The 13,978-nt window shown below is 40.3% G+C and overlaps 1 protein-coding gene across 8 annotated transcripts in view; it reads left to right on the top strand.

Moving 5' to 3' along the window:
- nrxn3b (neurexin 3b) overlaps positions 1-13,978 on the top strand; it is a 420,898-nt gene that overhangs the window by 344,376 nt on the left and 62,544 nt on the right. For all 8 annotated transcript variants that reach the window (XR_014771924.1, XR_014771923.1, XM_084737531.1 and 5 more), the window contains one exon: positions 12,123-12,294. Coding sequence is in view for 6 of the 8 variants with exons in the window: in XM_084737531.1 (XP_084593657.1) it covers positions 12,123-12,294 (172 nt within the window). In the remaining 2 variants the exon portion in view is untranslated. The remainder of the gene's footprint in view (positions 1-12,122; positions 12,295-13,978) is intronic.

Genomic DNA, 13,978 nt, shown 5'->3' with positions numbered 1-13,978 from the left:
CATCAAGTACAACACTTCTCAATACTACACGTTCACTGGTTAAAATATGAAAACCACTGCTGACAGGTATTTTCGCTGCTACCTGTTTGTCTTTGTTCCTCTCAAATTTGTTGTAATGATCGGGATGACAGCTCTCAAGATGGACACTTTAATTTGTAGAGTTGAGGGAATGTGATGTGTCTTCTCCTTGCATGACAGATGCTCAGCAGTCGTTGTAAAAGTAGCAGATTGCAAAGTAGTTCCAGGCACTTCAGAAAACCTAATACATATACACACATGTGCACATGATTGATCATCATCAAATCAGCTGAAATATTGGCATTTTGGCCCTGTATTGGCCAATACCTATGCTGATGATGATATTATGGATCATCTCTAACTCCAGGCTTTAATCGACATACAACACAGGTGTGAGCAGTGAAATACAGGGTGCAGTATTCCTCGGCTGAACAATTGAATTTATTGAATTTATACAAAACAAATATAAGTCCGTAGGTTATGATGTGTTGGTCAGGACATCTTTACATATGTATCCCATCTCTAAATATTTCATTTCAAATGGCATTTTGACAGGCATTTTGCCCTTAACAAATGTTAAGCCTCCTGTGATTTGAATATTGCAGGAGGCCATATTGTAGTTTTGATAAAATTACAGCCCTTCTATTTTCTTAAGGCTGTGCTAAGAAGGCTAAAATAACAAAATAAATAAATATTTGTTATAAGTACTGAAGTATATTTGCCGGTCAGTGGGTGGGCCGTGGGTTTTTCTTTGTGTAAAAATATAAAATGTACAATTTTAAAAAGTAAGAAGTAGAGAGTAGAGATATTTGTGATAAAATGTAGGGAGTAAAACTACAAAGTTGTCAGAAAAATAACAAAAACTTTTAATTCTAATAATACTCAAGTAAAGTCTATTATTATTATCTATTTAAGTACTGCAACAAACTATTTGTACTTGGTTGCTTCTAATGTCTGTCATAAAGTGAAAATAACTGAAACACTGGTCTGTAGTTCTTGAATTCATCAGTGTAGGATGCAGCAACTGAAGGTTCTTTCAGGGACAGCGACTTCACTGAGACAATGCAGCCGAGGCAGGCACATGCAGTAAAGTATAGTAGTGATGATTAGGATCAGTGCAGTGTCAGTACTCCAAGTTCCAAAAGGCTGAAAGTGATAGTATAGAGCTGGAGAGGACTCTGCGGTAACATTGATAAATGTTTTCACCAAGCCGTCCGCCATTAGTGTCAGGGCAAGTTACAGCCACAAGAGCGGACAAACAGGAAATAGAGAAAGAGTGGGTGTAAATAATTGATAAGGCTGACCCTGCGCGATTCATATTCTGCGGCAGAGGATCAAAGAGCGGGGCTCAGAGTTTGACATTGAGCCCGAGCGCAGGAGTCAAAGCCATTACCTTCCCCGGCAACGCTGCTGCTGCTGCTGCTGCTGCTTGTGTTTGTATTAAAAATGCAATGACTCTTCCTCTTCAGTCTGGGCTAACGCTAGCTGGCACTCCTGGGCATTAACCAACTGGCTAATGGACTCGCTGGTATTGCCTCTGCAATTACCTACAGTTGCACTAAGTAAAGCAAGGTGGAAGCCATTTTGTTCCTGTCCATTCGATGAAGCTGTTCCTGGCGCTCTCAGGTGTGAAATATAGCCTGTGTTAGACCTCTGGGTTCTTTTAGGTGTGATCAATATTTCAGAGGCACCAGGCCTCCGCGCCTCGTATCCTCCCACGTCGCCTCTCACAACGGCTCTGCGGCCGATTATGAATGTCTGAATGAACCTTTGAGCCAATTAATGATTAATGGAAGTTCACAGTTTTCAGAGGGATGTTTATTTGAGTAGTGCATTAAGACTGTCGCCGTGCAAAACCCAGGACCCTGAAACCTACTGCTTCTGCCTCCGCTGTGAGAAAGTAAAACCATGTCTGCAGCGCTGAGTGTAACTTTCCAAAATGAGTGGCTTTTTGTGGCCCTCGTCTGTCAGCAGCACTTCATATGCATCACTGGTATGAGCAGCTGCATTTATATCAAAATTTGCCTTATTCATGACATTAAAATATGCATTTCTCAACTTTCCTTCTTTTTTAAGACATTATACAAAGTTTGTGCTTGTTAAGTTAAAAATCCAGTAATCTGAATTTTCTCGAACATGTCCAAACTATTCTGTCTTTTCTATATAATAAAATATCTATAATCTATAATAAAAACTACACTATTATCTTGAATAAATTGCTGATTTCTCTGGGCTTGACTATTGTTGGAAACATTCAGAATAATGTCAGTAAAGTAATGAAAGATATGCAACATAGGTCTAGTGTTTTTTGACATTTTAATGCAGAAGTGTTACATATTAGGTTGACTGAATAAATTAGAGATTTATCCGGTTTTGAACATCATTGGAAACATTTGGGATAATAAGTACACATCTAAACAAAATATATAACAGCTGTAGTGTTTTTAGACATTTTAATAAAGTAATATTCCATATTATAGCTTTAAAATGTCTTAAAATGTGATGGAATTATGAAGTTAATGTTTCTGTGATGTAAATGTTAAGTTGCATTAACTTCAGTCTTGCTTTTAAATGTATTTTACAGAAAAAAAATAGTATTGGTCACGGTCTAACAACTACAAAATGAAACCAACATTGAATAAATAATCACCAATGCTGCTGTGCGTGCACTTTTTGTGGCTGTGAAATCGGTCTTAAATTGCATTCATGATTGTCTTTAAAAGGTCTTAAAAAGTTTTAAGTAACCCACAGAAAAACTGTTTTCATCCCTTTCATAAGTTATATTGTTCATGAGTAACAGTACATGTTTAATTAAGCCATCAGCTCAGGTTTAATTTTTTTTTTCTGAGCTTCTGCAGCAACACCAATACAACAAAGCAGAATGAAATTTATTTTGCAGGGCTCACAACATTGAAAAATCACATTTAAAACTCACAACTTTTCTCCTCAGAATAACTGGCCTTGTTACTGTGTGTGATCCACAGAACTCTCTGTGCCAGGCTCTCAAAGACACTATCAAAGAAACAGCCCCCATGAAACCTCCTGACAGTGTGTTCTGTGGGTTAACAAGAGTAACGGGGACTTTTTAAGACACAATGCAGTTCAAGTTCTTCAGTGTACTTATTCAAAACCGTGAGTGCCACAAATTAAGAGATAAGGCTGGTATTACATGTGTATATAAATGTTTCTCAGTACTTTTTGTCAGCCAGGGGGTTCGACTGAAGATGTTAATTTTCAAAAACACATAACAAATTTGTAGTCAAACAAAGCATACAAATTGTGGAAAAAAAGTCAGCTCATTGTCACTCAAGTGCAATTTCTTAGCATGTCCACAAGTAACGTCTTGAGATACAGTACTGCTCTTCTTCAGTTCTGAAGAGGCAACAGTGTGCAGACCTTTTTCCACTATTTCATTGCTGACAAATGTGTATTAGAGAATGTAAAATGTGTTTTAGAGAATGTAAATCAAACAGGAGTAAATGATGCATTTGTTTGGGACTACTTTCAGTGGCGGATTAATACACTTTTTTTTTGTTCTAGTGAGTTTTTACATGAACAGGATAGTCTTTGTGAGATTTGATCAAAACAAATCACAATGTCCAAGTTCATTGTACTGAGAAAACATGTTGATCGCTGTAACAATGTGAATAATTGATTTTAATAATTTTGGACAACAATGGAGCTCTGTGGTGCAGATAAATAATACTTTGTTGATTTGTTCACAATAGGAAATATATAAAAATCACCAGAATTATACTTTGAATTACATTTACCTCCATCAAATTAGGGTGTAGACAGAAATCTCAGAGACAGAATGGACAAATCAATGTAAAACAATATGAACAACAAGATGCTACAATAGGGAAGTCACAAAATATGTTTTCTGTCATCTTGGGCGAACCAAACCTTTATCTAATCAGACACAAAGCTCCATTTCCAGGGCATCATTTTCATATTTACATGACTATAGCAGGGTCTCTAGCTGAAGCTTCACTTTTTTATTGTCCTAGGGTTTGATCCAGTAATTAACAACTCATTTGACTCTACACATTACATATTTGCTTTCTATAACTGATCCATTTAATTTATTGTGAAATGGAGATATTCTTTCTGGAATTTCAGTAATTTTCACCAACAGTGTTACACAATTTCAAGACCTCAGCATATGCGGAGCTCTTGTCTGGCTTTGGGCCTGTCGAGTTGTCAGCACGCTCTGCACATGAAGAAATGACTTGCAGACCCACAAACGCCCTCCTCAGCAGCCTCTAACATCCTACCCTTTAGCAAATTTCTGACTCTGACTCCTGATGCGCACAAGAACAGACAGCTACAAATCACTGCGCCGCCTATGAGTTATCTCTGTCAATTACTGACGATAAATGGCTTTGGCACTGTGAAGGCCAGGTGCATCAATCCAGCGCATCTCACGTTGTCCTAGCTTCTCCACTCTATTGATTCTGCTTCCACCCACTTCCATGATCCAGTTTTGATGGTCCCTGACCACAATAGCTAACTTGAGCGCTGATGTCAGATGAAAGGCTGGATATGTAACCCAAACTCCCACCCTGGGACATGTTCACATTCTTGATATCAGATCTTCCTCCCTCCCAACTGAGACCTAATATAGATCCACTGGAGTCATCCCTCTACAACTACTCTGTGTCCAGACCAGATTTCAATCAAGGTTTGATTGCAATGTAATACCTTTTGTGGGGGAAAAAACTCCCACTTTAATAACATCCTATGACCTTAAAGTGCTTTCAATGCACATTTTCTTATAGAGAATATCTGGCACATAACCACATAAATTTATCCATTTGTTTCTCTGTCTTCATACCTCTTTTGTCAGCTTTTTTTCCCCTCCCCAGCAGAGCTAAATGTGCTAATTCTGCCCATTTTACCTCCATGAAGTGGCTTTCAGACATATGTATCTGACTGGGGCCTGTGGTGAAGCAGAGTGACCATTCAGCGAGCTGGCGATGGGGTCTATTGTGCAGCGGCTTGTCCCCGGTACAGCAGCTGTCTGTTAAGGGCTGTCTGTGATGGCTGTCTGCAGGATCGCCCACCGCTGCTTTTGAGTGATTCTCTCTCTTTCACTGTGCCTGGGGCGCTGCTTGTGTTGGAGGCATTGATCGGCCCTGAATTGGATTGCGGCGGGCCTGATTACTGATGTCAGTGTGTGCCGGGTCACGTGGGACCGCTGGGGCTCCTCGTGCCAAGCCTGGGCCAGCTCGCGGTGGAGGAGGAAGAGGGTGGGGGGGTGCTTCATCGCTCACTGGAATTACATTTATCAGTCTTAGTTACACAGAGTGTGAACACAACATGCCCACACATACTGTACACTTAAGTGATGCATAAACAAACCTCAACATAATCTCATTCTCTTCCTATAGTGGTAGAACAGTTGATGGCTGGCATTAAATAGAGAGTGTCGAGCATGTTAAAGCATTATAGGGCTTTAGCACATCATACCACTTAATTACCACTTTCCCTATTCTACTGTCATATGTGTTGCTTTGAGACTTAGTGAAGAATGTTTGGAAAATAGAGCTGCAACAATTAATCCATTAGTTGTCAGCTATTAAATTAATCGCCAACTATTTTGATGGTTGATTAATCATTTTGAGTCATTTTTAAAGATGATTGTGATGATGATTGTGGAATTTTAAAAAGATGACATATTGTGGCGAGCTGCACAGAATGAGAGCCAGGAAGCAGCTCTCACTGACATCAGCCCCTTAAATACATTGGACATTAGGAAAAAACACGTTTTGCAAACATGCAAAGTACAGCTGTAACGGCTGCCTCATTAATGGTTAAAGGAGCAAAATGTAGCGATTGCGCATGCAAAAATGACAACTGCAGTCCAAATAATGAGTTGGAGGCATAGACTCCATATTAAATAGGTTGAAATCCTATTTAATCCCCAAACTCGGGGAAAGCTCTGTGGGCTGCAGGAGCGCAGGACACACGCAATATCGTAAATTGACAGTAGCAAGCAACAGTTCCAACAATACAAGCTGATTAGCTGTTTATACCTGTCAGTTGTCTGTCGATGTATAGCTAAGTCCGTTACCTGAAAACGAAAGCCCACTGTTCCACAAATACACACTTTAGAGTTGGAGTTCAATGATATCCTGCCTTACTGCCTGCCAAACTCCATTAACATATTGCTCAGTGTAATCATTACAAACATCTTTGCCCTCTAAGATTATATTAATGATTTCTTATGCCCCATGAACAGACACTTACTATTTGGACAAATATTCAGTATGAATTCTGCCCCTAATTAAGGAAATTTCAAAGGGGACACCAAGGCTGCAGTGTTGATGTCTGATAAACTATTATATCATATATTACAGATTTTTCCTTTAAAAGTATAAACTAGCACAAAAATGTCAATTACCAACATGAACCACCAAGGTCTGGACAAACAGAAGCCCTGGAAAAAAAAATAATAATACATGCATTTTGTAACATACACGACCTATTTGTAAGCAAAAAATTTTTAAGGAATTGCAGTTAGAAAAGTTGAGAACCACTGTTGTGTGACAGCACTCTGAATATCTTTGGGTTGTCGACAAAACAAGACCTTGGAGGATATTTGAGGAGCCTTGGGATTTGAGATACAGTGATCAACATTTTTCATGACTTTATGACATTTTATGGACCGAGTAACTTATCGGTTAAGTGAGAAAATAAATGACAGACAAATCAACAGTGAAAATAATCATTAGTTTTCAGCCTTATTCGACACTGCTTTGTATTTTTTGCCATGTGATGCTCCTGAGACAAAGATTCCTTAGTGCAAGGTTGCACTCTATGACTTTGTGTGTGTGTGTGTTTGCATTGAGGTGTGTGTAAGTTTGGAAGTGATTCTCCGCACATCATTTGTTTACGCCTGGAATAGTGGCCATCATCTTTTCCACTAAGAGAACAATAGCCATTTTTCCCCTTTGCTCAGGAGACAATGAAGTGCCTTCCCGCCTTGCGAGCGACAGGCCAATAAAAAACGTAATTGGATCTGTCAATCAAACATTGCTGCAGCGCGGGGGTGGGCTGGCAGGTGGGTGGTGACGGCGGTGGCTGAGGCGGGAGGGTGGCCGGACAACAGGAGGAGTGCAGACTGAAAGAGAGAGGGAGAGCTGTGCCATCGCAAGGCACTACCGCACACGGTTCCCTCTCTGCACACTGCCCGGAGGCACTCAGCAACGGTTACAGAGGTGTACAATTGTTGTGTTTTGTTGTTTGTTTGTACCAGGGCCAGGGGGGTGACGATCTGTCTTTGTTTGTAGGTATTAGTGGGTCGGTGATGTGGCTTTGATGCGACTACACAGGAGAGCCGGGGCTGCCAGAGCCTCTGAAGGTCACAGTGGATGTACTAGTGCTGATGTGTCTGTCTGTGCTTTGTATGCACCCAGGCCGTCAGACATAGTGTTTTTTTCCTACCAGAGAAAGGTCCTGTCATTAGTCAGGAGAGCCAGGATGCTTTAGTAGTATTTTTCACGGTACAACACACACACTGAACATCACCTTGTCACATTAAATCATCAACATATTCCTGTGTGCTTACCTTATCCTGTCAAGGTGCATGGATTATGTGTATCTGCTGCTGCACTCTTAGAAATAAAGATACTAACTAATCATAATCATAAAGGGTTCTTAGACTTGTCCCCAAACCATTTTTGGTTCCAGGTAGAATCTTTTAGAAACTTCCACTTGGGGGCCTTTCATTGCCCTTTTCCACCAAATTAAGTCTGGTTCTTGAACTGGTTCCATTCAAGATTCTTGGATCTTTGGCATCTAATGAACCATCCCACATTTCCACCAGTTTTGAGTGAAAATGTTGCTATCAACAGAGAGTATAATGCACAACAGTGTGTACAATATGAGAAGCCCACTTTGGTTTCCAGCAAAACCTAGCTATTTTTTGGTTCCAGCTAGGAACCAACTTTTCAGGTTCTGAACCTATTGTTTTTGGTGAACATGCTCACAATATTTCCAAACTCTGTGCTTAAACCGGAATGGGTTCCATGTTTGCCATGTGTGATGGAATAGGCCTATCAGAGAGACATGGAACCCAACGTAAAGGGTTATACTTATAACCATCTTTGAAAGGTTTCACCAAGTAACCCCTATGAAAGGTTTTACAGAGAACCCTTCTACGGTGTAATTGTTCAACCTAGAACCCTCTTTGGGGATTATATTTTGAACCTTTCCACTGAAAGTTTGGCTAACAAGATAGTGCATAAAAAGGTGAAAGTGACATGAACCCGCCTAGGGGGTACCACCAAGAACCTTTTTATATTCAAAGAGTTTTATCCAGAACCCACCCACGGCCTTCTACCACAAACTCTCTTATATTAGAGGACAAAGATCCCTTGATGGGACCCTTGATGAAAGACAATGACAAAAGACTTCCCTCTAAGAAGGGATATTTTTACCCCAAAGGAGAGCCCTTTTTGATTCCCGGTAGAACCTTCTATAAACAAACCCTTTCAGAGAGTCCTACCTAGAACCCCAAATAAAGGTTAATACCTATAACCATCTTTGAAAGATTTATCCCAGAAACCCCCATGATGGGTTCTACAAAGAACCCTTTTATGGCATGATGTTTCCACCCAGAACCCTCTCTGGGTATTCTACCCTTAATGGAACCTTTAGTCTTACAAAGAACACTTGTCAAACTCTTTCTTCAGAAACTGGTTCCTTCAGGAAGAAACCTTTAGTAACCCTTATTTTTAAGAGTGTAGATAATCAGTGAGCGTGCCCGTACACTACTGCACACACACTTTTATTGTATGCATTTGTGTGCAGCTCTAAGTTTTAATGACAACTACTTAAATTAAGAGCCCATTTACAGCCTCTCTGACAGAGACGTTAAGTGCGCACATATTCTGTTTGTCTGGCTCCCACTCCAAGCCCTTACCTCGGCTTTTAGGAGATGGCTTTCTCATGTCTTTGGTGACATTCTTTTTCCATTATTAGCAGAGCTGAAGGTTGTTACAGAGAGCCGCTCCTTCATTCCTTGCATTATGGTCTCAAGCACACAGTAATGCTGCTCCATATCAGTTTTCATGAATAGACAAAGGATGTTTTAACTGTATGTACAAGTCAGGCCTTGAATACTGTGCAGGTCCTCAGATTGCCTTGGCAGGTAGGACTTGTTGAGGAAGCTACAGAATGCACAGCCACTGCAGGGTTGAGAGGGTTACTTTAAAAATGTATTCAGATACACTTACTAATTAGATGTCAAACATGTAGCCAGTAACCTTGTCCAAGTATCACAATATTAAAGTTATGTAGCATCATTCCTTTCCATTACTGCTGGATTATTTCTATACCAAATATGGGGAAATTGCACAGCCTAGTGTTTTATGTTTGTTGCTAGTTTTATTATTTCTTTGTCCAGCTATTCCTTCGTTTGTTATGTGTGAAAGCATATTCAGATTAAAAGCTATAATTATGTACATGTAAATGCACTTAAGTATGTGGTATGTAGTTAAGTATGTTATTCACACTTCAGACTAAAACTTAGAGTATACTGCCAAAAACGTTTTAAACTTATTGAGCTAAACTTTTCTGGGGCTTGTGTAGTAGTAGTATTGACGTAGCTAGCTAGCTGGATTTCTGTGTAGCTAAATTAGTCTTTGGTCTGTGTAGCTAACATTAGCAGTTTATCTGTGTAACACTAGCAGTTGGTCTTACATGTAAATTTTTCTTCAAATTAAACCTTAAGCTCTTGGATGATGACAGCTTTTTCCACAGCTGAAGGCAAAACTTGCAGTGTAGTATGATGTTGTTCCCATTTTCTGCTTTAAAGACAAAATAATGGTGAAATATTCACCCAGTAAAATTATTTTTCACTGTAGGCCATGACACTGAATTGGGGCTTGTAAGATAAGCTGGTTTTCACTGAAACCAAATTGGTGTGATGAGACTGTTTTTTTTTCTATCTTTATTTATTCAGGGTAGTTTCAATGAGAGCAAGGCTCTCTTTTACAAGAAGGCCTTGATCACATTCACACAGTTACACATTCACATCTGGAAGCTGCTCAGTACAACCAGTCTTATCTGCCGGCCACTGAACAGCGTCACTGGAGCGCTGGGGTTAAGGGCGTTGCTCAAGGGCACCTCGGTGAAGACAGTGAAACTTGTGAAGTGTTGGAACGTGTGCGCACTGCACATGGTAGTATATCAAGCCTTATTGTCAAATGTGTTCTAAAATTGTAATCCTCCTTATAATGTCAGTAATTTGTTATTCCCTGAACCTGACTGTCACTGTAACTGCAGGGAAAGAAACTTGAAGAAAGATTACCTCTCTGCTGCATGCACTGTACCTTAAATCAAGACAAGAATACACTCCAGCCCCTGTGCTCCTCCAAAAATGCTAAGGAACAAAAACTGATCTTAATTTAGAGAAATGAAAAGAGAGCTGTCTGCTCTCCTCCAGTGCTTTCTAGGTGCTCTACTTACGGAGTAGAAACACAGGAACAAACTTGATTTAAAAGTTAATATTTGTTCCTTATTGATCTCATATGTATTTTTTTTTCTTTTCATAAATACAGCAAAAATGCACTGTAAACGAACTCAGCAAAATGTGTTTTACCAGAGAACAAAACTAAAAGTCTAAGGGTCTGCCGGCACCAATAAAATGACACACTTCATTTATTACTGCACACTGCAGCTTGCTGTAATAGTCTGGTTGTATTGTATTGTAATGTTATATTCTTCGACTTGGGGAATATTTGAGAGTGTAAAAGCACGAGGGACTGTAAGTATAGGTTGGCCTTATTAAGAGCTCTTTCACGGTATTAACAGTCTGTAACATTAAATAGAGATCCACAGGTTTAAGTGTTGTGTCATTTAAGTGGTAGCGGTCTTGCGGTGCTTCCGTGCCGATGAGCATTGTTAAATTTAGCTTGACATTATCAAGGCGTGCATTGTAATAGTTAGCCAGGGCCAGTGTCTCAGCTGATCAATTAACAATATGTGTCTGCCCCCTGTGCAAGCCTTCTTAATTTTGGTTTTGTTATGAGAAACGGTCCCTGTGCTCCCGGCTTCTAAAGTAGGTAATTACACTGAGAGATTCCCTGTGGGGGATTAAAACAAATGACACAGAAAACACAGCCCTTCCACATCCCCACTCATTCAAACCCTGCCTCCGCTCTAAAACCTTTTGCTTGTAACGCCTACATGCCCATGAATACGCAAACAGTCACAATAAAACACGCTGGCAGCTCATGAAAATTAGTGGGGTCGCGGGGAGAGGAGTCAGGAAATGATGGGAAGGCGTCACGATTTATGGACACGGTAAAACTGCTTTAGCATTAGCTGCTAAGCAAAACATATGGTATTCATGCCGTTTGTAAGGGCCGCAGCAGAAAAGGCATCTGTCCTGCCAGTTTTGCAGTGACAGGCTGCGGGGAGCATTACTCATCATTACAATCTCTGCTGGCAGCCTATTTTCATCACATTACAGTGGTATAATGAAGCGTAGCGCGCTAGCGTCCTCAGGTTCTCTGAGCAGTTCACCATTAGCACCAGCCAAGGGCATTCATCCAAGTAGCTTTATTGAACTTTTTACAGTTAGTTTATTGCATAATTAATTAATTACTGCACAACAGTAGGTGGCACAGAAGCAGTTCAAATGTTAAAAAATGTTTAAGTTTGACAGTTGAGACAGATTTGATGTGACTTATTGAGAAACAGAACTCTCTGTGTTTGATGGGAGTCGACAGTTCAGTGAAGCTCAGTATTCAAAGATCTGGATTTATTGAATGTTGGAATCAGACTGTGGCTACACGGTTATAACAAAATATTATCGAAGTCACAGTATGGCCAAGTGCAATAACCAAATTAAATTGCTGCAATTTTTCAATAAAGGAGAAATGTGTGACAAACAAGATCATAATGAAGTATTGTAGTGTTGCACAGATGGTGCTTTTTCTTGTTCTTTGTCTTTTAGAAACTCAAACTAATGTAACATCATTATGACTTTATGAGATTTTTTTCAGTTAGAATTAAAATTGTGATGCAAAAATGATAATCCCTATATGCACATCATGCAGCCACTAACTATTTTTGGTCTCCTTCTCTTCCAGGAACAAGGCAAAGTAGGTGTGACATTCAACATTGGGACAGTGGACATCAGTGTAAAGGAGACAACCACAGCAGTAAACGACGGCAAATATCATTTGGTCCGATTCACCAGAAATGGAGGCAATGCCACTTTGCAGGTGGACAACTGGCCTGTCAATGAACACTTTCCCACAGGTAATGTGTCTCTTATTTATTTGTTTGATGAATTTCTGCCAGAGTTAGAGTAAAACTATTTAAAACCACTGGACATCACCTGTTTGCTAAAGCAAAGGGCACCACTGATAACATACAAAAAGATTCATTTTTTCCTTCTCTTCTGAGTAAAACAAGCCTTTAGTGTTCTGACTAAAGGCTCATTAATGCTAAATGTTAGCTACAGGTATGCATGGAGCCTTCTGTCCATACTTTGTGTTTATTTCATCCAGATCTTTGCACATTTTCTGAAAGTTTACGGATACAGACAAAATGGAACATTACCACTGGTGATTGTGTAGCTAATATGTTTAAGCAAGACACAACCACAGGACTCAAAGAAGTTCAAGAAATCTTGAAGTACTGGAAATGACAGTCGTCGTCAGTTTGTGAAAAGAATTCTCCATTCACATGTTACGATGTATTTAATGGCTACACAGATCACCACTGCCTACAACACTGCCTCTGCTTATGCCTCTTTCTCAAGAGGTACATTATTACAACCTCCTCCAGCGTTACCATGTTTGTTGTTGTCAGAAACTTTTGATTCTTCTTCTTCTTCGGGGTAACGTTCGGCTCTGAGCAGTGCCCTCTAGTGGATGTAGTACTTAGCCTCTATGCCAACGTAAAGGATGCATGAAAGCATGTGGGCAGCAGGCCTGGATATTTCATTATTTTAGGGTTGAGGCTACTTGGCCTTTGGTGTGGTCACTAAATTTAGCTGAATCTGTGTGAGTTAGTGCCTTAAAAAATGAGAATTTTGATGTTATTGATGCAGAATCTTTTTTAAGAGATAGACACAGCACATCCAGGAGTGCAATGGAAAGGAGACAAGTGCACTTAATGTTGCTCTAGCTGTTTTTCACTGTTAACAAAGACTCCAGTCTGCAGTGTAAACCACATGGCTTCGTGGTCAAAGAAAGATTATAACACGTCGACACCATATTCACAGGCTCCTTTTCTCATCCTGAGCGCTTTGTTTCTGCTGCATCATGCTTAAAGAACCCAGTTTTCCAGTGGTTGATAAGACATTCAAATTCTATCCCACCAGTGGTTTTGTTTGCAGTGTTTCATTTGATGTTGCCCAATCAGAATCTTAAACATAAGACACTGATGTCTAAAAACTGTATTGACCAGAAGGAGAGAAAGGAGAAAGGGGCAGTGCGTAGCAAGTCCTGCACTAGTGGGCAGTGATGCTTACATTCCTTCAAACAGACATATCTATTTTCATACGCAGGAGCATAAACGAGCCTTGAGAAACATGGAGTTGCATTAACTGGCACACACAATGCTCCTGTAGCAAACCATGCCTCAAAAAAACTACTTTCATTGCCCTCGCAGCTGCCTCCACAGGAGAGGAGCACGTCGAGCTCGAATCTTTTGTCTTGCAAGAGGCATTAACTGTGCAACATCTGGCCAGTTCATTTCAGGGAAGGGATTAAAAGGCACCAAGAGGCATTTGGTCGTCGGGCAAGCAAGGAGAGGAGGATAGAGGCAGAAACCAAGGGTGGCCTGTTGGCCAGATAAAGCTGCTGCCTGCCTGTATCTCTCATTCCCAGGTCAGCAGAAGCAGCACAGCAGCAGAATACAAATAGGGTCATCAAACGGAGCCCGCTCCATTTGGAGGCTCAGGCACTCCCTTCATTTGGCACAGAGATGTGCCGCT

Source organism: Lutjanus erythropterus, chromosome 15 (genome assembly GCF_056507025.1).
Source record: "Lutjanus erythropterus isolate fLutEry1 chromosome 15, fLutEry1.hap2, whole genome shotgun sequence".
NCBI lineage: Eukaryota > Metazoa > Chordata > Actinopteri > Lutjaniformes > Lutjanidae > Lutjanus > Lutjanus erythropterus.
The sequence above is the reverse complement of the archived record's forward strand: the minus strand, read 5'-3'. Positions and strand labels throughout refer to the sequence as shown.